This window comes from Onychostoma macrolepis, chromosome 02, assembly GCF_012432095.1.
Source record: "Onychostoma macrolepis isolate SWU-2019 chromosome 02, ASM1243209v1, whole genome shotgun sequence".
Lineage (NCBI taxonomy): Eukaryota > Metazoa > Chordata > Actinopteri > Cypriniformes > Cyprinidae > Onychostoma > Onychostoma macrolepis.
The window spans coordinates 19,646,815-19,671,217 of record NC_081156.1 but is presented as its reverse complement, the minus strand read 5'-3'; the positions used below and the strand labels follow the sequence as shown (position 1 = coordinate 19,671,217).

At 36.7% G+C, this 24,403-nt stretch overlaps 1 protein-coding gene across 3 annotated transcripts; it reads right to left on the bottom strand.

Annotated features, from left to right (window-relative positions):
- Positions 1–14: 14 nt before the first annotated feature.
- marchf6 (membrane-associated ring finger (C3HC4) 6) lies at positions 15–24,029 on the bottom strand. Of its 3 annotated transcripts, XM_058745215.1 has the most exons (27): positions 23,902–24,029; positions 23,716–23,757; positions 22,822–22,921; positions 21,494–21,567; positions 19,515–19,658; positions 19,327–19,399; positions 18,957–19,125; positions 17,781–17,961; positions 17,632–17,693; positions 17,514–17,546; positions 17,383–17,434; positions 16,140–16,198; positions 15,934–16,037; positions 15,720–15,795; positions 15,323–15,397; positions 14,933–15,067; positions 14,727–14,846; positions 14,250–14,350; positions 12,809–12,946; positions 11,214–11,418; positions 11,029–11,098; positions 10,056–10,237; positions 9,759–9,893; positions 8,105–8,194; positions 6,744–6,876; positions 4,625–4,760; positions 15–2,751 (listed from the first exon to the last, which is right to left on the bottom strand). In XM_058745215.1, exons 2-27 carry the CDS (start codon positions 23,732–23,734, stop codon positions 2,664–2,666), a joined length of 2,754 nt encoding a protein of 917 aa, XP_058601198.1. In that variant the 5' UTR covers positions 23,735–23,757; positions 23,902–24,029; the 3' UTR covers positions 15–2,663. The 3 variants fall into 3 exon arrangements, with proteins under 3 accessions (XP_058601198.1, XP_058601193.1, XP_058601207.1); XM_058745210.1 differs by having other exon boundaries at positions 23,716–24,023; XM_058745224.1 differs by having other exon boundaries at positions 15,720–15,788; positions 15,957–16,037; positions 23,716–24,022.
- Between the last annotated feature and the right edge of the window lie 374 nt (positions 24,030–24,403).

Sequence of the window (24,403 nt, the reverse complement as noted above, 5' to 3'; positions counted from 1 at the left end):
TACAGCTATAATACAAGCCTCCAGACTTCCAAAATACTGCTTTCCCAGGTGCAAAATTCATTTTGTCCAAATAAAGAGAAATATGCACAGATCAAGCACCGCGTACAAGCAAAAACTCCAAAAAAATAATGACAGTAGACAACTTTCACTGGACGAAGCAATGGAAGCATTGTTTTTTCTTCTTTCTTTCAAACATATAGCTTTGTGTTTCTCAAGATGTTAAATTTAAGACTGGAGGCATGTACATTACTTGTGGACGATTGTGATGCTTTTATCATCTGTTTGGACTCTCATTCTGACGGCACCCATTCACTGCAGAGGGTCCATTGGTGAGCAAGTGATGCAATGCTTCATAATTTCTCCAAATCTGTTCTGATGAAGAAACAAACTCATCTACATCTTGGATAGCCTGAGGGTGAGTAAAATCAGCAATTTTTCATTTGTTTGGGTGAACTATTCTTTTAAACATTTAACGGGATTAAGGCGTATTTAGACAAAGCAGTTTGACTCGTAAGATTATGCTAAAAGAGTTGGACACCTTGGTAAGGTTGATGCCATTATTCTACATGCTTACAGGAATTGTCCTGTTCTAAATGTATGCGTTCTGAATGAATTCTGCAATTAGTAGATTTTTCGGCATTTTGTTGTTTTTGTACCACAAACATCCAACAGGTTTATTAGCTTTGTGTGAATAATCAGTCTTATAAAGTAAGATGTTCCAAAACTTATTATTGTGATACATCAAACATGCTTTAAAAGTCATTTGTATACTAAACATCCTTATATTTCACTGACAGTAATCTTTTGTATTATTAAATTTCTAATTCACTTGGTCAGTGAATTGCATGAAAATAAACACACAAATGATAAGTTTGATTAAAGACACAAAGCACCGTAAATACTACACTTTGTGATTTAATATTTGTAATAAAAGTTTTCAACAAAAAAAAAAAAAAATTGTCTGCCATTATGAGGATGTAATTGTTACAGCGAGAGCCTCCTAGAAAGAGGTTTGAAAACATTCAGAATACTGAATACTTCTCACACAAACATGCGATGAAAAGGAAAAGGCTTAGTAAACCAGACACACGAAGGTGTTTAGTGCTGGACCACTACCTTTACCTAGATTCTAGCTGACCTCAAAACTTCAGAGGAAATCAAATCAATGGCTGATCAAACATGAAAACGGTGTCACTAGTTGCACATATAAAAATAGAACATTTGCCTTTCAGAGGAGCGCAAGCTATCAAGAAGCATACAGTATCCAGTTTCAGTGTAATAAGATACTATAAGGTCACTTATAGAATCTCAGCGCTGATTAACACTATCTCTAAAGCCGTCTGAGACAAATTCTTCGGGAATCGTGAACCTGTAACAGACGCAGCAAATTTGAAATGGAGAAAAACATACTCTGCTACGAACAATCGAAAAGTTACATTATTTACAAATGTGTTGAGGATCTCCTCCTTACCTACAGACACGAAACTCTTCTACCGAACCGATGCAAGAATCATAAACCATGTTTCGGCTGAAAATTGGATCAGTTAAACAAATTTTAGTGAGCTCCCATACGCGTAAGGACTTAAAATTTGGTCTAAAGGGTTTCCGAACTATTACCGCTCTTAAAAGACGCTTTCTTAAATTAAAAAAAGTGAAAACCTGTGTACGTGCCAGAGTTACATCTATGAGAAAGTGTTGCTAGGCCATGCTGAGCACGAGACGGACATACAACGGTCGATATCAACTTGAACAGCAAACAAATATGCTAGCTCAACCACTGACGCAATTAGCACTCTAAACGATCTTCTAAGCTACTCGAAAGTTTTTTTCAGAGTTGAACGCAGAGCTAGCAGTAGAGATTGGCTTCGCGGCTCACTGTGAGCCATAAACTCTACCGTCAAACTACGCTTCGGCTGCTAGATACTGACTCTGTGCTTCTACGAATGGGTCAACAACAGTTGCACGCGAACTGTTAGTGAAACGAAATTCCCTCTTTTCCACATGACAGGAAGCAGATGGGTGTGGCGTAACCGTTAAATCCGCCTCCATCCGCTTCTGGTCTGCACATAAAATTAGGAAGGTTAAAGCATTGAAGGTAAGACACACTACCGAAAGCATCAAATCAAACAAGACCCTCTCATTCAAAAACTTCAAGATCACATTTCATTGAAAATTCAAACCTAATAAATAAAAAGGTACTAATGTGACAGTCCAGCTCCATTATGATCCAGACGTTTCGAAAGACTTTTCATCATTGGAGTCTGACTGGCCTCTCCACGAGGGTGATGAAAGAAACCATGTGGGTCGAGTCTTGCCACGAACAAATCTCCACAAATAAGGTAACAACAAGATTTAATAAATTAATACACATACTTATTCTTTTTTTTCTGTTTTTTTTTCTTTTAGGAGTGAGACATTCTTTTAAATCCACGGTTGGCTGGCTGTAGGGATTTACTCTTTCGCCCCGTTTATGTACATGACTCTTTCGCCCCTTTTTGCTGGCAGGGTCAGAGAGGCCAGAGGTCAGTTTTTTTGAGTCTTAGTGGACGTGCTGGATGTATGGACGCACACAGAGGGAGCAGGAGAGGAAGGTTGTTCAGTCATTCACGCATGCTCGCTCACTCGCACACAAAAACAGCGACTCCAAAGCAATCCCAAGCTCTTTACTCCTGCACTGAACTACTGTGCGTGGTAGTGCTGGGCTTGCCAGCTTTTCGTTCATAGTTCACAAGTCTCTGTCCAACAAGGTACCTGCATGGACAAAAAAAAAGAGATAAACAAGCTTATCAGTAAAGTGTCAGTAAGGTGTGAAGTGACAGACTTTATTCTTATTCAAGAGTAGGACATAAATTCTATTAAAAATGATCAAAAATGCCCCAAATATCTAGGGCTGGACCAGAATATTTTAATATTCATTCGGTGGGTTGGCATTCGATTTTCAGTTTTGAGAATCTAATATTCTTTTTTTTTTTTTGAACACCTGGCATCCCCCGCGAAACGGTTCTCATTCGCGCTTGAATATGAATCGCCCATGAGAGAACGTCATGATTCAGTTCATCTGGAAGAGAAGACAAAAATGCCGAAGACCTCAGCTGTGTGGGAGCGCTTTAAATTGAGTGAGGACAAATACGCGATTTGAAACTGGCCTACCACAACAGCACATCAAGTTTGAAAAATCACTGTAAGAGTTCTGTAAGTAGTACGCCAATAGTATATTGTTGGTGTAAAAAAAACGAGCTGCTTTTAAACGCCATGTTAATCAGTAATTTTACACATGATAAAAACTTGCACTTAATTTGCTTGGAAAATACTTGCGAATACAGCAGTCATAAACATTTTATTTTATTTAAACTGTTCGTTAATTAAAACGTGTGATGCTGTTATTGAAAGTATGCTACCGTGTTATTTATTTAGTACAGTTTGTTGAACTTCCTTCATTTATTTTTCGTTCTTCTTTTATTTAAATAGCCTACCCTTTACGGTGTCAGTAATTACTGTGCTGCTAATTTCAGATTTGGGGTGAATTGTTTTTTTAGAAAAATTGTATTAAATGTTACCTTATTAAAAGTATTGTTCTTAATAGACCTGTGTGTTTTGTATCACCAGTGCAGTGTCCGTTCTTGAAGCATATAAGCCCTGCCTGCATGAGGCTGTCCTGTAGTTTATTAAAAGTTTATTAATTCTGAACGTGTCGTGTGTCCATATTGCACCAAAATGTGACACTGCACTCCCTTGGGTCCACAGCAACACACCCGCCACGCGTGAAGTCGATTGGATGAACGGTTCTCAACATAATAAAAATGCAAACAGACACAGAGATTCCTGCCTTTATTAGAGAGAAGAATATGTTCAGCCCCCTCCCTCCGAAGCTTCAAATATTCGGTGTTGATTACTACCGAAGCTCAAAAAATGGTATTCGGACCAGCCCTACAAATATTTACTAAAATGCTAGTTTTTATGCATCATGCAATCTAATGATACATATGCCATATTATATAATATCTACTAAGTATGATTTTTAGGTAATAGGCATTTAAATAATTCAATTGAAACATTTGATATACACTATTTTCAAAAGTTTGAGGTTAGTAATATTTTTTTATGTTTTATAAAGCAGTCCCTTATGCTCACCCCAGCTGCATTTATTTACTGTAAAATATTACAACCATTTTCTACTTTATTATACTTTAAAATGCAATTTATTACTGCAATGCAAAGCTGAATTTTCAGCAGCCATTATTCCAGTATTTAGTGTCACATGAACCTTCAGAAATCAATTTAAAGTGCTGATTTGTTACTTAAACTTTTCCAGGATTCTTTGATCAATAAAAAGATCAAAAGAATATTTATTTGAAATAGCAAATCTTTTATAACATTATAAATGTCTTTGCTATCAATTTTGATAAATTTATTCCATCCTTGCGGAGTAAAATAATTAATTTATTTTTATAAAACTAAATCTAACTGTGCCCAAATCTTTGATAGAACAATGTGGTATTGGCACATTATTGAAAATTCTCTCAAGGTACAAAAAGGTCTCTAAAATCAAATCCACTAGGCATTTGTATTGGCAAGTATTGGCTCTTAAGAAAGTAGTTAATTTCAGACACTGTTCAAGACTCACTTGTCATTCTTGATGTGCTCATAAAGGCGCTTGAATTGTCGGATTTGGAAAAAGAGGATACCCATCAGCACCACTACCATCAGAAGGAAGGGGTAGATTCTCCTCTGCACCAGATTCTGCATCTCCATAGTGACCCCTATTCAGAGAGACAAGAGCTGGTTAGAATGGATAACTGTGCTAAAGTATTGTAACACGAGAGAAAACCTCTGCAAGAAAAACATGTCTTAAGATACATGATGGTTCTTGACTGTTTAATTACGATTTCAGGCAGAAAGAGTTCTATTTTGGGTGACTGAGGTCCTTGAGAACACACCTGACCTTCTTAAGGCATGCAAGATATCCCTAATGTTCGGTAGCAGAGCCGGTGATGAGCTAATTTTACCACACTACTCCCACAACAGTCACTGACACAGTCAGAACACTTTCAGTGGTGCAGTAACCGAAATGAGTCAGTATACGTGAACATATGCAGAACGATGCTGATCTGCTCTTTATTGAGCCACAAAGAGAGTTGGAACTCGGAAGTGTCCCGACATGAACAAATAGGTATTTATTTGAATCTTAAATGCCACTATACAACTCCCATATGCAGTGTGAAGGGTGCCCAACTGTTCAGATATCATCTGAATTTTTGCACTTAAAAAGCTCAAGTAGTCATTTACAATTCAGCTGTTACAACTGGACTTTTTCCTCTTTGATTGAAGACCACTCGAAGCTCCACATGATGAAGCCACTCGAATGAGTGCTAAAACCTCTTCTAAAAGTTCAATTGCAACGACATTGTCGCTTATTCTGTGATGTCCAGGATGAAAGGAAACAAAGAACTTACTATATATATATATATATATATATATATATATATATATATATATATATATATATATATATATATATATATATATATATATATATATATATATATATATATATATATATATATATATATATATATATATATATATATATATATAAATAAATATAAGGGCCAATGAAATCAGTTTTTTTTTCCACAAATTCCTTTTTTTTTTTTTCTCTTTACAAATTGTTCTGGAGTTTTTTTTTTTTCGTTTTTTTTTTTCTGGACTCTTTTAATGGTTAAATTACATTTTATTAATCAAAAATCATGTCCAATTAATTGTAATCATGAAACTGACACAATATAACAGCAATTTATGAAATTACAAAAATTACTACTTTAATGTTTTTGTTTTTCCCCTCAAATTCAGTTTTATTTTTCACCAAATTCTGTTTTTCAGAAATACTGTGTTGTGCATTTACATTTTTCTGCTAAATAAATTTCGGTAAATAATTTCTCTTGTATATATACACCTTAAAAATAACATTTTAATTTTAATAGTAATACTATTATTACATTAAATAATATGTTTCTGTCACATTTTCTTCAAGTTAAACCAAACTCTTATTTTGACGGGTTGCTGTGAAGACCTTTAACTTTCTGTTTGTATATGATATGACGATAGTTTCTCAAAACAAATGCTAAAATGCACATGAAGTGACTCTCAGAGCACCTCCGGAGATTATGTTTATGTGTTCATGTACTCATATATTGAGGCGGCAAAGGCTGAAAACACTGTCTGCACCCTTCACTTACACAGAGACATGCAGAACATTCAGGATTCATATTTAAATCATATTTTTGCAGCTTAATATTCATAGACATTAGACAATATTGCGTATTGATTTAAGTGTACTGACATACTTTTGATTTATCCATCCAAAATTTGGCAAATTTTGTGACATTCTATTTTATACAGTAAATTGTGTTTTTTTGGACTGGATTCTGCGATTACGTCTGTGTTCTTTACATAAACCTCTCTGAAAACCTCACATTTATAATTCATATAGTTCAACTTTACTGTTGAAAATGTGTGTAATTATTTAATTTTATACTTTAGAATTAAACCAGAGCCACATTTTTCTGGCATAAAAACAGTAAGGTTTTTGATTGACTGGACAATTACAGCATCAAACTTTTGAAAACTATAACAGATAATAAAATTAATACAAATACAAAATAATATAAATACAACTAAGACTGATACAAACAAGTTTTGAGAAAGTGAGAGCTTTGACGAACACCAGCATTGTTTCTACCCACCTAGAAGGGGGACGATGCCTACAGCAATCACATAAGGGATGCAGAGAGAAAGCAGCAGTACAGCAATGACGGGGGCCGCCAGCTTCCTGATGATGAAATGAAGGTCAATGTTCCTGATTCCATTGGCATACACCTGAAAAGCAGTAAATCATTCAGTTAGTGAGCGTATCCATCTATAGTCAAGCATCTATACCCTTAACAGCACCACAAAGATCATGAACAAGCTATAGTCACCGCTAGGGGTGTGCGATATATATTGTCTGCGATAACATCGTAATTGCTGTTTTAACGATGTGCAATTTGACATTATCGTGTATTTTGCAAAAACCAAACCAAACACCCCTACAGAGAGCACGCATTCATTACATGAAGTCTAGACTAGAGCGCGAGTGCATTTAGAGTGTGTTCTTTCACTGCATGATTCAGTCTATTAAAACGCATTAAGAACGATCACAAAATTCAAGATATGAAGGCAGGAAATGTGTGTGTGTTTGTATGTATGTGTATATATATATATATATTTCATATAGTTACAATCACACAAAGATTGCCGTTTTTGTTCAAAAATAAGCATGATTGTGATAGACTTTATACAACAGTTCAATAAACAATAAGTTAATATTATGAGACTTACGTTTTAGACACCATATTGCCAGTTTTTGCTCCATTTCGCGAACAAAAACATTTTTCCAAACAGCTACAGCACTGTTTTTTGCATCTCTGAGCAACATGACGATGTTTAGTTCCTGAATGAATCAACCGTTTAAATGATTCGGTTCAGTTGCAATGACTCACTTGTTAATAGTGACTTGCTGCCACCTACTGGCGACTTTAATTTCACATTCAAAGTATCTGTTCATTTTAAAATAATTTCAAATATCAGTATTTAATGTTTTATGTTTAAAATATCAAAACATTATGCATTTGTAACTGCTGGTTAAAGCACTCCATGTCCATCTAAATGCCACTTCAGATGCAACTTCTGCAAAGATTAATTTTGTTGATACTGGTTTCATTTGTTTGGTAACAGCCTAAATGTCTTATTATTCTAATTGACTGATTAAATGTAACAATTTGACTCAAAAGATGCATACTTTTAGGAAAAAAAAGTTTTTAAAGGTAAAATTGTCCATAAAAGGTAAAAATCTATTTAAACTTATATGAAAAGATTCATTTCTATCAATGATGTGAACTGACCACACAGAATATGAAGAATATCAAAAACTGCAGCGGTCCACGGTAGTCCGATATCAGCACAATAATGCACTCGGCAAAATATCGTCTAATTATCGTAATCGAAAAAATATTGAGATTTTTTTTTTTTTCAATATCGCACACCCCTAGTCACCACAGCTACTAACCTGCTCAATAACGGTCTTTAACCACCACTGGGGACCCATGAGGGTGATGGCAGCAATGATTTTGGCATGCAGCACTCCTAAAGCCCAGTCCTTAACGATATAGAGAAAAATAAAGAGTCAATACCACTGACACGGCCATACCTCTGTGCCCCACTTAGCGCCTGTGGAAATTAAGTTCTCCAAACAGGATGGATTAGATTAGTAGGGCAAAAGGAGTCTGTTGAAAAACTGCCTGCTACTGGAGTAAATCCAACCAAAATCTGTTTTCCGGTACATCAGTGACACAGCTCATTAGCTCAAACAGAGAACAGTGCAAGGCACAAAAACAAAAGCTGGGTCAGATAAATACTGACACACAGTGGACATGTCAGATGAGAATACAGTTGCTAAGTCAATGTTATTTTTAAACTATGTGTATAAAGAACTTACAAACACTAAAGAAAAGAAAGTTCTCTCATCATTTACTCACCCTCATTCTGTCCAAGATGTATATTTCTTCAGATTCATTCCAAGACTTTTAGAAACATAATTCATCTCTATGAGTTCATGCAATGCAAGGAGGTTTGTGTTCTTCTGAATTCATATACTTTTAAGACAGCGTGAGGGTGAGTAAATAGTGAGAGAATTTTCATTTTTGGGTGGAGCATGCCTTTAATGGAGAAAACGTATTCAACATTTTCTCTGGTGATGTTCAATAAATGACATACTCAAAGACTGTCATTTAGTCACCCTTATGATTAGTGCTGGGCAACGATTAAATCGCATCCAAAATAAAAGTGGACACCTTAGAATAGGGAACACAAACTATTAACTGCAACTTTTCCCTCAAACTCCTAATTTGCAGCTTATTAATAGTTTGTAAGGTAGTTGTTAGGTTTAGGTATGCGTTAGGATCAAGGGATCTAAAATATGGTCATGCCGAATGAGGCATTAATATGTGGTTTATAAATACTAATAAACAGCCAATATGCTAGTAATATGCATGCTAATAAACAACTAGTTAATAGTGAGAATAGGTCCTTAAAATAAAGTTGTTTATATATGTGTGAGTGTGTGTGTGTACTGTGTCTATTTATGTATACGTAAAAGACACACACATACAGTATATATTTTGAAAATATTTACATGTATATGTTTATATAATTTACTATATTATATATAAATATATTTAACAAACATAACATTTTTCTTAAATATATACATGCATGTATGTGTATTTATATACACATAATAAACATACACAGTACACACATATATTTTGCACACAAAATATTTTATTTTGGCTGCGATTAATCGTTGCACAGCACTATTTTAAATTAATTTGTCTTTAAAAAGAAAATAAAACAAAAAAATATCCTTTGAAAGCCACTGGTTCTAACATGCAGTGTGACAAAATGTCAACTATGTCATATGGACTGCTTTTGATACTTTAATGGTGGGATTTGTGTCATTTTGGAGCTCGATAGCCCCAGTCCTCATTTACTTTCATTACATTGAAAAAAAGCAGAAAGAATATTCTTTTACAATTAGCATTTTTTGTGTACCACAGAAGAAAGCCATAGGGGTCTAGAACAACAAAGGTGAGTAAATCATACATCTGTTCTATTCTGGGTGAACTGTGCCTTTAAGAGCAGAACTCCTTTTGGTGCTTTACCTGCCAGGGGTAGAACAGCGGCGTCTGATCCAGCGGCACTCTGAGAGGAGCTACAATCACCAGCTCGAACAGCAGTCCCAAGAGCAGAGGGATCACTCCAGCCAACAGCACAGCCACAATCAGTGTCTTCATAATCTGAGTTCACACAAATCAGCAACACAGCTCATTATGGAATCATCTGTCTTTGGTTCCTTGGTATGTAATCAATAGTTTTTAAGTCATGTATGTTGCAGAAAAATAATTTATTCCTCTTTTTCCATTCCTTTTAAGCCACAATGAAACCACTGCATTCAGTACCATGAGGGTCCACTCCTGAACCTTGAGCAGGATGACTCGCCGCCCCTGAGGCATCCAGGCCAGCAGCACTGTGATCGCTCTGATGGAGAGCCAGCACACATACAGCCCACATGCTGCAGTGTACAACTCATGGATCTTAGCACTGCCCGTCCAGAAGGACATCAGCCAGCGTCCAGTGAACACTATGACAAACACAGACAGAGAATTCAGAGCACTGCTGAAAATCTGTGAGATAAACCTTTCTATGCTCTCTCTCTTTGAAAGCAGAAAGATCAGTATGGAAATAAATAAAGATTTTAAGGAAAATATTATTTAATAAGAGCATTTTAATATTTTTAAATGTTAAATTAATAGTCTATTATGCTCATCAAGGCTGCAATTTATTTTAACAAAGATAAACAGTAATATGAATTACTATTTCATGGAGCACAAAAGGGGAAATTTCAGGTACACTACTATTGTATGTTTTTACAATAGTAATGCTAGAAAATTATGGATAATTACATGCAACCAACCATAAACAAAAACCTAATCCTAACCCTATAGTAAGTATATGTTGTTAATTCTTATTACTCAGTACTTAAATGTAATTATGCTGTAACAAAGACCCTTTAAAATAAAGTGTAACCTAAATTTCCAAGACTGTGTGGGTCACTGTTTTACATGCAAATTACAAGGAACAGGGACTGAATATTGAAACTTCAAAAACAGCTTTAAAACACCATTAAAATGGTCCACAAGTCTATTGTGCTTTAAATCTTGCAAAGTTGCATGATAGCTTTGATTAACACACACTTTGAAATTTAACTTCACCTTTTTGAATATTGAAAGCTCATCATTGTAATTAAATGGAAAAAAAAAAAAAAAAAAAAAATCCAACCAGCACAATTCTTTAAACTTCTATTTCATTTATGTTCTATAAAGCAATATGAGGGTGAGCAAATGATAAGATCCCAATTTGTTGGACTCTCACCTGGTAATGTGAGACACAGCAAACTGGCCAAAAGCAGCGTCACACACATGAACATTATCAGCAAAACAATCTACAAAGGAGGCCAAAAGAGAAAAATAAACATTAAAGACCATCAATATGAAAATCAGATTCACAAACTCAAGACATTCACTGAAATATAAGTCAATCGGACAGCGTTGGAGTACCCTTAGAGGGAATTTCATGGGCCGGTGATAGGGCTGAAAGCCCACTGGGCCCCCTTGCTGCAGTATGGCCTGGTGGGCAGCGTGCAGTCCTTCGCCCACCACAGGAATGGCATTGTTTCGTGCCTGCTGGTTGTTGTTGTTGGCTTGCTGGTTGGCATTGTTCTCATTGTCTTCCTGGTCTCCCAGCAAGTAAGAGTGCAAGTCTCTGAAAGGTATGGCACAACGTAGCTTTGATTGAGATTATCATTACAGCTTCAAGATTCAAGAAATTCAAGAAGGAGATTGAAGAAAGGTGAAATAAACCGTCCTATTAAAATCAAGGTGTAGGCATAATGTTTTTTTACTTTGCATAATCAGCTTTACTGATTTTAACAGGGGAATTTGTGAAAGTGCAGAACTCTGTACACGTGAACTCAAGCTGAACTGCACGGCTCAAACAGTTGCATGAACTCTGAAGTGACAGCATTTATTGATTATAATGGAGTGAGAGCATAAAAATACCACATAAAATAAATTTTAACCTAAGATTTATTAAAACAAAATGAATAATTGCAATTATAACATCAACGGAAATATTCTACAATTATCAGGGGTGCAAACTCCTCAGGGGTGAAAAAGGTGACAACTTCATTTCAGCACTTGAATTTTTGAAGCAGCTGACGGGCTAAACGCGAGGTGTTTCTCCGTCTTGAAACAGGCTGTTACAGACGGACACTTAGCTATGGCTTAGCACTGCCTCCACTTGAGCTGAGTGATACTAATATTACTGTACATTAAACAGCATGCTTTACTTGTAGGTCGAACAGTTCTCAAATCGACTTCATGTCAGTGTAATATCTTACTGATATGTGAGACAAATGTTAAGGTCGAAACTGAGGAGCAGTTTACAAAGGGTAGCGAACTCAAGTAGCGATAAAGTACCTAACAATCTTCATAGCTATTGCAACAGCAGCCTCACGCAAAACAATAAAAAAAAAACCGCAGTCTCACGCGGTAATCACCATTTATACTGGAACACAAGCGAACTTAATTTAGCTAGCTACAAACAGGCTAATCTAACCACCAACATAGCCCAATTACTTCAAAAATAAGTTGCTTGCCGTTAGCTTGTTCCTTCATGTTTTACGTAGCCTCTGGGAATATGGACAGTTGCCTGCAGCGTCTAAAAGTTAGGCTTCAGGAGTGAGTTTGGTTGGATGTGGGAAAGAACATTAAGGTAAGCCAATCAGAGGCAGAGTTGGGCGGGGCCATTCCTTTGTTAACGGGAAATAACGCTACAGGTGACGTGACACAGATGACTCGCAGATACGACCCCCCCCCCCCCTCCCTCCCTCCCAATTTTTTTTTTTTTTTTTTAACAGATCTACACGATTCACGTGAATGACCTATTTCAACGTGAAAACGGCGAATTTCGCCGAAAGGTGACAAGTTTGCACCCCTGATTATGATTCGTCATGATCGTGCTACCCTGACACAAAGTTCAATTCCAGTGATAGATTATTTTAGGACAACACATAGAAAACCAGGAAAAGTCATTTCAGTCCATGAGGTTAACGGACCTAATGAGCAACAGGGTAAATGTGTGTGAGACTCACAGCAAGTAGCCAGCGGTCACGGTCCACGCTCGCACCAGACCTTTGAGCCACTGCCGTGTATGCCCCTGTTCCAACAGAGCAGGAAGGACAACCTGCAACAATAGCAACTCCAGAGACAGCTCACTCACTGGAGCGTCGCTGAAAGAGAGAGAGAGAGAGAGAGAGAGAGAGGGAGAGGAAGTCATTATATTTGTATATAAACTACTTGTATCACTCCTCACTTATCAATAGAGCATAACATCAATTTGTAGGTCACCCATAATGCTAAACCTCCATGGATTCCCTATGGAACATCTAATTGGTTTTTAGAATAAAATGGCCTGGGAGTCATCTTAACAGATTTGTAGCATTTTTCCAGGCCTTACACCACCCTTTTGGTCCTCTTTAAATAACAATTTTACACCATGACTCCCAGACAAGCTCATTTTATTTCATCCTTTCAATTCTTGAATACTAATAAGAACATTTTAAATAGAGCCAACACTACTTCCCCTTTAGCGTGTGCATGAGCTTGCTGTTGTGTAATTTAAGTACCGTTGTAGTCGTTGTGTAGCATCTTGTCAACAATATGCTTTTAAAGCACAACGATTTAAAAATAACCATGTCATGTTTTACAACGGAAAATCTAAAAAAAAAAAAAAAAACACACATTAAAGGGATAGTTCACCAATAAATGAACATTCTGACATCATGTATTCACCCTTATGACCCATAAATGCATGACTACATAAGATATTTTGAATAATGTCCATAAAATGAATGTCAGTGCGGACTAGTGTTGTTTTGGACGCCAATGGCTTTCATTGTGTGGACAAAATAACTGAAAACTTCATATAGGTTTGGAAGTTCAAACATTAGCTTTCTCAGTCATTCAAACCCCCAACATGTGAAATATGGCCTCTTTCCGCAGAACTCAGAGTCAGTGCCCTAACAAACACTAGAGCTGTTCAAAGTACTCGCCTAGTGACGATTGTAAAGCTCAACACTGCTGAGAGGACAGCAGGGTCACATAGGGAAAAATACCCTACACAAACACAGAGTGAGGAGACTTTCTATGGCATTATTGTTGTGGACATTATATTAATAACTCTCTGCAATATCAGACTGTAGTAATGCTCTGCTGGGAATGACGACATCAGGTGTAACACACCTGCCAAATGATGCAACAGGCCTACCTGACACTAATTAGGTAACGAAGCAAAGGTCTGCCATGACAGCAGTAATTAACACTTCACATTTATGGCCCTTTTCACCATGAAGTCACACAGAGAAAGAACTCTGTTTCCTCTGGTTGTAATCTCTGACTGGATTTATGCAGTAAAACAAGCAAAAGCACCTTGTCCTCGAGCTCTGAATCTTTACACAATGTTTAGGTAATTATCTCAAGGAATATTAAGCTTTAAGACTTTATGATAATGAGAAGGAAATACATTTTATTTACCTGTAAAGCATCACATTGTAGGGAAGAAATGAAGGGAAGATGTGTTTGATTATCCGGATAGGAAGCCACAACATGAGAAGAACGATTGAGCCAAACACAACCTGAAAAGATAGAAAAACCTTTTTATTTAAGAACATGGAAAACAGAAAAGTACGGAGCACTTAAGGGAGGACATGGTGACGGGAAAAAATAAGAGATGGAAGGGGGAGAAAAATTATATGCTTTTGCACTCTCTCACAAAAGTACTGCGTTCCTTGAGAAACCTGAACATTGAAACAGTTTTCCTCCCACCTTGTATTACTTCCATCACAAAAGTTTTGCGAGTGAATGATAAATTTTCTTGGAGGAAAACTATACTTTTGCAAGAGAATGCGAAACCATTGAATAATTTTTCCTCCATTTTTTTTTCTACCATCACAGTGAAATTTAAGGGGATCCGTTGAAAAGGGTCTCAAAAATAGTTGAATATTTACTCACCACTGATAATATGAATCGTCTCAAGTGTCTATATATTGGTAGGTGAATCATTTCCTGCACTGGGTTGAAATCCGGATCGTTCAGATTTCTGAGAAACCACAAGACTCCAGGCCTTAGAACCTAGGAAATACAAGGACAGCGCTTACGTCCCTCAAACATCTTCTCAAAAATCTTCTGCATGATTAAACTGGCATAGAAATGCTCACCTCTCTGAGTAGAAGAATGAAAGAGGCAAAATAGAAGACATAGACCATCCCCACCAGCCAGTGAAGGAACATGGTGGTCCCTGGGGCTGACTCAAAACTCAACTCTCTGTCTTTCAAAGAAGCATCAAACATTTCCTACAAAACAGAGAGCGAAACAAATGTTAACCTCTTCGGTATGACAAATACCACGTTTAAGGTTCCTGAACTAAACTTCCTAAGGCTTTAAAAGGTGCACTAATTATTTTTTCCTCATTAAAAAAAAAAAAAAATGAAGAAATGAAGCAGAGCAGCTGTCATTGAGATGAATGGGAATGCTAACCAATACCTTTTTGGGCCAACATGAACAGAAATGCATACCTTTAATTAGTTTGATAAAATGAAACTAAATACCAGAGAGCAGATATCAAGCCACCAGCCGCAGATGAGGGGGAACACGCCAATCTCTACAACTACTAGAAGAGACACCTGGAAGAAACAAAACATGAGCCTCAATAAAAGAAGTACATGACTGATACTAAACGAATAGCAAATATAAAACATATGCATGGCAGCATAAATAAGTGTATTAAGCCCAGGCCTGTAATCTAAGCTTAGATAATATAACCTGCTTATATAGCATTAATGTGACTGAGAACATAGAATTACAGTAAATCCCCAAGATCTTTGGAAAAACCAGTTGCTGCAACCAATGTTATTAAGTCATTGTTTTCGCCCTTTCTAATTGCTCAACAAGTTTAGCAAACATGACTTTACAGAACACTACATATAAACTGCTGATGTAACTGACCTTTACGACAATGTAGCAGACTCCTAACAAGCGGCGTGATCTTTGAAATCTCACCAGTGCTGCTAATCCCTGAGATCTGAATTAAGGAAAGGAACATCAGGGGCCGTATTACAGAAACAGAGTATTTCTGTGTGGCAATTTCATAAAAAAAGATGCTAGTCATATTTCGTGTGTAACTTCCTGGAAGACTTGGTAAACAAGAGAAGGTAGTTACTTAGACTGAGTGTTTAAGGATACATGACACACAATGAGTGTGATGGCTAAAAGGACATATCCAACTATAGTAGTGATGAGTCCCTCAAAGTGTGAGGCACGAACCTGAAAACAGATGAGAGACAGCCGTCAATGCTGAAACTGCATTTACATCAATTTTTTTAAATCAAATCTGGATAAAAGGTCTAAAACTAATCTGATACTTACATATTCTTCAAAACCAAGTCCAACCACGGAGAAGTGGCCAATATGGTAAGGACAGAAAGCTGAGAAGGGATGATTTTAAGAGTTGAAGTTTGTAATTGAAAAACATAGTCAATAGCTATTTATCCTGCTCAGTTGAGTGCATAAGTTTGTTTAATGCACATTTTTAGAATTTATGCATATCTTGGCGTTTCCATCCACATTTTGGGATATATCAAAAAAAAAAAACAAAAAAAAAAAAAACAACATGCTGGATGGAAACGTCAATATGCGCATAAATTCTAAAAATGTGCATAAAAAAAATAAATTAAAAAAAACGCACTCAACTGAGCAGGATAAATTTCTTATCTGGTAAGAAAACATGCGCATAAACTACGATGGAAACACTTTTACAGAATAAATTCCTTAATGCGCATCAAAAAAGACATGTGACTTTGAGATGGGACAGCATAACTGGACCAATCAATGGACTGATCTCATTGCACAGTATCTGAAATGCTAGTTTTGTCATTCTAATATGCTTGAGCAAAGTCTTGTCCAAGTGCTCCATTATAATTAACTCCCAGAGCTGTATTCCCAAACAGCAAGCTCCGAAAATAAGATAACATGACCGTGTTTCGCTTCGGGCTCTGAAGCTCGTAATTTATTGTATACAAACATTATTATATACAGTGCCTTCTCCCACTGCAGCAAATTCATTTTTACTTTGTGATATTTAGTGCAAGCAAAGACTATAGAATACCCAAGAGGTGTCACTCGTATAGTTTTGAATGGGGAAAAATGCAATGCTCAATATGGCCGCTCTATCAAACGAAGCCCTGCCTTCTGAGCAAAAGAGGCAATCCCTAATCGATAAAGTCAGCGCGTCACTGCAGCTGCCGTTAGAAGTCCTGGTTACTATAGAAACAGTCATTGTTCTGAGATGTGAGCTCAGGACTGCGCATGTGCACTGGCTGATCTAGCCTGAAAAATAAGCTTTTTTTAATGCTATTGGAGCATGATCAACAATATTTATGAGGCAGTTGTCAGATTTCATTGGTGATGATTAAAATGACTTGCCTAAAAGGGGCTTTGGCACAAGATAATCAGAAAGTGGCAATGTTGTTCTCTTCAACTCACTGGATGGAAACGATGCTTTATTCGCAAATGTTTTATGCGATATTCCAATTTTACACATAAGTTTAATTAGAAACATGAATGCATTCATGCTATAATTTGTTTGAAACAAATCTGCAGTGATGCTTACCAAACACCAGGATGAAGAGTGTGTTGAGTGAGACCACCCAGAACACATGTTCCTAAAGCATAAAAAAGTATTCATTTTTAGTTCTTTTAAACGGGATGTTTTTTGAGAAATTAAGTATTTGTGTGACTTACCAGAAAAACCAGGGACCCATCAAGCCCAAGCATCTAAAGAGGGAAGAACAGGTTTAATGTTTCTCTGAAAGATTTTGGTATGATGTTTGATACAGTGGCATACAGCACATAGTCTCACCCTTTCCCAAGTGAGCTCTTCAGCTGCACGATCCCATTCCAGAGCATTCCAGTTCATATCATCTGCACAGAACGAACAAGCAATGTTGCAGTCCAACAGCTTTTTGCACTTGAAAAAGTTTCTCATTTTTTAAATTAAAGCCGTCATACCCTGTGCTCCATTGTTGGCATCCGCCACATCTTCGGCTGCTCCATCCTCCTCATCTTCATTATCCAGCTCCATCTCTTCCGCAGGGTCAGGAGCTTCAGCCGCTGCAGCGTTTTCTGCTGGAGGTTCAGCCGGTGCGGGCATCGGCTGGTTTTCAGCACCCCCATTACCCTGGCCAGCAGCCTAATGGATAGGATATTAATAACGAAGAGAATTGGAATCAACTATGGTGGAGTCTGTACATAAAAGGTTTTGTGAAGAAGTAGTAGAAAACTGCATCTGGTTCAAACCAAGAAAAAACAAGCTTCTATTTTGGTAAGAGTGCAGTCTCCACAGATTCAGGGGATAATGAGGGATTTGAAAATGACAGAAGGTCAGGAAGGCTACTGTGTTGAGCTCAAATCAAAATGATAATTACAGTAAGCAGGAAGCAAAGTAAACAAAGAGGGTCATGGCGCAACCTGTATAATTGGTCTCTGAAGAATATCAAGCTTTCAGAAAGTTTCGCTGACAAGCTGCTATAGGAATGTCATGTTTGCTGTACAGAAGTTGCTGGTGTGGAAAATTATAGAAAAATAAAAATAGAAAGTTTATTAGGAATAAACTGAAGTTTTTTTGGCTAAACATATTTAAACAGTTTTTTAATTATTTACACATCACAAAAGAGTGTCAAAAAAGATAATATGGAATTTGGAATAGAAATGCTTAAAGTCTACTTGTATCACAGTTTCCACAAAACACTGATAATACACAATATTTCCTGAGCACCAAATCAGCATATTAGAATGATTTCTGAAGGATCATGTGACACTTTAGTCTGGAGTAATGGCTGTTGAAAATTCAGCTTTACCATCACAGGCATAAATTGCATTTTAAAATATATTCAAAAAGAAAACATTTTAAATTGTAAAAATATTTCACAATATTAATGTTTTACTATATTTTTGATCAGAGAAACGCAGCCTTGGTGAAGAGTCTTCTTTCAAAAACATTTTGAAAAATTCCTACCGACCCCAAACTTGTACTTGCCAATGTAATGACTAAAGTAAAATGAAAGTGTGTTGTAATATTAATTTTTTAATCATTCAATTTTAGTTATACAAGAGAATTAATTAAATTTGAGCGTGATATGCATTCAATCAGATGAGAAGTGATGTAATGTCACATAAATATTATACCTCATTAGGTGGTCCTGCGGCATTAGCAGGTTGCTGCTGGTTCTGCTCCAACCATAACGGGGCTCCACCATGAACAATCTGCTCCCGCAGCCACACCAGACTGATGAAGGCGCAGAGGGTGCAGGTCACCACAAAGCAGCCCTGCAGGCAGTCGGCCAGCAAGTTCTCCCTGCAGAGGATGAACATTCACTGATCATCACTTCTGAAATATCCATCCATTACTATTCACCACACAACCACGTCCACGGCTAAACCCGAGACTGCGAGGATTGAAATAACCCATCATGCTCAGAGTTCACAATGAGCTGATCCGCAATATAAATTAATATTTTAAGGAGAAAACTTGAGAGCTTTCCTGTCTGGTACGTACGTGGAGAGCATGTCTAACGGCAGAGTCAGGAGAGAGCTTACGGATCCAGTAAACAGACACTTATAGATGCGACCTACAGGAAAAGGAGAACATTATGTGAGTAACATAGCATAAAATGCACAACATGGGGATAAAAGACAGCGTACAGCTCACAGCGTACCAGACAGTGACCTCTGGGCATCACTTACATGCTGTTAGAGGTACAACCCCCAGCCAAGCGAAGGCAACAAGCGTATAATGAAACCAGTATCGGATAGCTGTGCCTATACTGGTGACCAGTCCTGCGAAAATGTCCTGAACTGGGAGCCGTGAAGGCATGTCTGGAGAGTAAACTGAAAGAAAAAGAGATGAGGATGTTAGTGCAGTTTATATTAAAATTGTAGATAAACATTTTGGGCTCCTCCCAATTGAAAGTGTATCATACAGTACTGAAAATTAGAAATGTAGATTAGAAATTTAATTTAGTTCACATTTAAGATGCTCATTATCCTTTGCAAACCATTTAAACAAATTAATAAGATTATTGGGTTTTTTCAAAGTTGTTTAATAAATGTAAGCCTGGATCACAAAACCAGTCTTAAGTCACTGGGGTATATTTGTAGCAATAGCCAAAACTACATTGTATGGGTCAAAATTATCCATTTTTCTTTTATGCCAAAAATCATTAGGATATTAAGTAAAGATCATGTTCCATGAAGATATTTTGTAAATTTCTTACCGTAAGTGTATCAAAACTTAATTTTTGATTAGTAATATGCATTGCTAAGAACTTCATTTGGACAACTTTAAAGGCAATTTTCTCAATATTTAGATTTTTTTGCTCCCTCAGATTCCAGATTTTCAAATAGTTGTATAACGACCAAATATTGTCCGATCCTAACAAACCAGCTTTCAGATGATGTATAAATCTCAGTTTTGAAAAATTGACACTTAAGACTGGTTTTGTCGTACAGGCTCACAAATATCTTACTCTTCAATAAAGATCATGACTCTGAAAAGAATTCAAAAGCATAACTCTACAAACAGAATTAAGGAAGAGGCGTCTCTAAAGCATCTCTTCCAAACTCTGAGAATCAAAACAACAATTATTGTTCACAAACACAGATGGCAACATTTAAGAGCAAACAAAATGTTAACAAGGATGCAGTGCTTGTATCTAATTACATGTATCTAATTGTCTAAATGCATCACTTAAGAATTTTAGGGAATTTTTCTGATGAACATTGTGATCTTAAAATAATTATTTACTATTATTTTAAGATTACTATTGCAAAATAAAAAATATTACAAAAAAATAAGAAATATTACTACTGTAGCATTCCAATGTAAAACTAGTACCGGTATTTAAGAAAATTATATTATAATTATTTTATTTTATATTACAACTGTAAAATTACAATATTAATATTTGTGGCTGTCATAATTCCTTCATTCTCACTAAACTATCAAGTTTTTATTTTGATAGAAAACCACAGGGAGCCCTTTAAGATTTTCTTTTGTTGACAGCAGCTGGTATATAAGTGCTTCTAATAAGTTTGAGAAGATGGTTGGTCCATGTTCCATACCCAAATGTATGTTATAAATGACCCAAACTCAAAGCACATGCAGAGAGGATTTCGTGTGGAGTAGCATTAACTGAGAACCGAGCCGTTTTGACATGCTGAAAACACAGGATCATGAGCTGCTCGTGTACAAGAACACAGTGCCACTCTAAAACACACATCGCGTATAGTTATTTAATTCAATCACAGGCTTCATGATTTAATAATCTCACTAAGCCATTTTGGTGCTATTTTGTTTAAACTTGTCATTTTATGATAAGTAATACATTAAGTTCCCACAGAAAACTGGAAGTAATGCTTTCCAAAGGGCTTGTGTTTACATTCGAAAAGCAAAGGCCAAAACTAAATCAAAACACTTTCACTGTAGTAAAGCCATGCAACAACTTACTTTAGGTGTAAAAACCTTTTTCCACTTCAGCAAAGAGCAGCTACGTCAGACAACATGAGTGCACTGCTTTTACGTCACATGATCAACCCATAGAACCCTATGGCTCAGAAGCACACAATCGCTGCTATTGAACAGGCCATTCGAGGCTGTTGTGACTCTATAGAGCCGTTCGTGGCTTTACCTCCCCTGAAGAATGTAATGAGAGTGGGTTACTTACTTGGCGTGAAAGCAAATCTGTGCTTGCATAATTCGCAGTACTCTTTTCTGCTGTGTTTAAGCCACTGCACCAAGCTGTGAAAACACAAGAAGGGGCAGGAAGCGGGCGTGAGGATGATGTTCTGACTTGTGTGAAAAAGCACAGAAAATCCTGCTTCATTTCCCATTTCCACAAGGAAAGAATAACAGCTGGAACTGTTACATTGAGGAGGACCCCTGAGCTCATAAGTTACAGCTAGTCAGTCAGTCAAATGGGTGTTGCTGACGCTTTACATTCAGTAACCGAAAAGAACAAAAAAAAACTGAATACAAAGCCTTACAAAAATATCTGGCCCCAATAGAAAGGTTAACCTAGATCTACTGACAGACATTAAGTTCTAGAAAATGCCAAATTAGCCGATTTACTGTAGGGTATTACAGAAATGTGCAATATTTTTATTCAGCAAAGATGCATTCAACTGTCTGTTTGAAAACTAACAGTAAAGACATTTATAATATAACATTTCTTTTTTTTTCAAATAAATGCTATTCTTATTAACCTTCTTTTCAAAGCACCCTGAAGAAAAAAAAAAAAAAACTGTTTTTAACATTGATAATACAAGATGTTACAGGACCAACAAATCAGCAAATTACAATACAATGCAAAATATTCTGAAGCATCATGCAACACTAAAGACTGGAATAATAGTTTCTGAAAATTCAAATCTCAGGACTACATTAATTTTAATGGATAATAATATTTCACAGTATAACAGAGTTTTCACTGTGTTTCCGGTCAAATAAATGCAGCCATTGTAAGCATTAGAGACTTCTTTCAAAAACTTTTTAGAAATGTTATCGACCCCAAACTTTTTAACAGTATTGTATCAACCAGACTTCCACTAAATCATCTTAACTATGCTTAATGCCTGCACTTGTTGACTTGTAAGCTTACTGATGAACAGCAAGGCCTTTGTCAGATCAGATCATATTCTCTTTTGTCAGAGCTTAGAACTCCTTCTTACATTGCAAGAGGTTTTCCATTTTTTGCCATTACTGACTCATCTTGAGTAGGACACCTCGAATTATTACTGCAGGACACCAGGCTCAGTGTAGTTACCTGCTTAAATTACATCCTCTGAATTTGATAGCAGGCACAAAAAACTAATAATAAAGTGCCTTTAGACATGAGCCAGCTGTCATCATTGAATGTTGCTTCTAATGTCCCATTTCTAAAAACAATGCACTCTAAAAATCTGGCATGTACGTAAACATTGTATGACCAAAAAAGCATCTTATAAAACAGCATAAAACAGGGAATGTCACTGAACGAATGAAAAAAGCTCTTACCATTCTTGGTGGATGAACTTAATACTTCCAGTACACACGCAGGGATGGTAGAGGGGTTTGTCCTGAGTTCCCTCAGATCGACACACCCTACATATATCAGCTGCCAGAAAAGATGGGCAAAATGAACATTTAAAACCGATATGTGCAGGACACATTAAATTACATGAGAATAAACTGGATACGAGTGTTGCAACAAACACACTGTACCTGCCAAAAAAAAATGAAAGAATACGAGTTATGAAATTAGACTTAATACGTATTATGTCTTTCAATTTATACTGATGAAAAATAAAAGGATAAATGCATCCAAGATTATTGCTTGCTATCAATTTCCTGGTCATCTTTGCCCTCTTGCTATAACAACAGTATAAACTTTAACTAGATAATGAATAACAGGAGAGACAACTATCACTCCAGCACACAAAGTTCAAAATTCAATGGGATCTCATTTTTGTTTAAATATGGCATGCGTGATTTGACTGACATACTACGTTTCACATATTTCATCATATGCCAGGTGCGTTTACACCTGGCCAAAATACACAAATAAACCATTCTACATGAGTTACACGTTATGATAATGCCTAAAACTACTTTAACGTGACTAATGTGCTTTTAACAATTTCTATGACGTCCTTTAAAGTCAAAATTAAGTTCAAATTCATATTATTTGGACGTGCTTGGAGGATGACAGCTGTACTGGAGAACAATCTGGCAGGGAAACATTTAGCTCGTTAGCTTGAAAAGGCCACATCAGCTACAGATGCATATTTGGTTGTGCGCCCCGGCTAAATTATCATATAATGCTAAACATACTTTTGTCAAAGCGCATTTAAAAAGCAACAACATGGAAACAGAAAGCAGCCACGATGCCTCCGTGTCTAGACAGTTTACCTTCTTCGGCAGTGTCCATCTTGTACGGTGACGCACTGTCCTCTTTACAGTCAACACATAACACACACCGCGGAACAAAACACAATATCAGCTCACAACTACGCTAAAATACAACATTATGAAATCGATCCAAGCATGAACACCGCATAACCCCAGACCCGAACCCCTTTTCCGTGTAGTGCTCACAGATAGCGCTGATCAAGCTACTTGTTAGTCGACTATATTCCTGCTCGGCTGAGCATGTTTGTGGCCTCTGGATCCGAGTGTGCTGCTGCTACGGTTTCGATTTACGGCAGTACAAAGCGCATGCGCAGAGAACGCGACACTTTCTGGCGTTTTCCGGTGGTGACTGCGCTGGATCGTAGATGAATGACTACGGCTCGATGTATCATGTTAGCATTTTTATTTTTTTTAAGATCTAATCATTATTTTTTTTAAATCAATAATACAATACGAATGCATCATGGTATATGGCAATTTACTATGAAGGGCACAATGCCAGCATAAAATACTGGAGGCAGTTTTTGTGGTGTGCATGTATGTTAAGGGGGTGAGGCATGGAACTTTGAATCTTGTTACACCTGGGCATGTGCAAATACACATACACACCTTTTCCTATTAGGGATATTGACTTTTTATTGGCCTCATGTTTTGTAGTTAACATTTTGTATGAGGATATGGTCCCCAC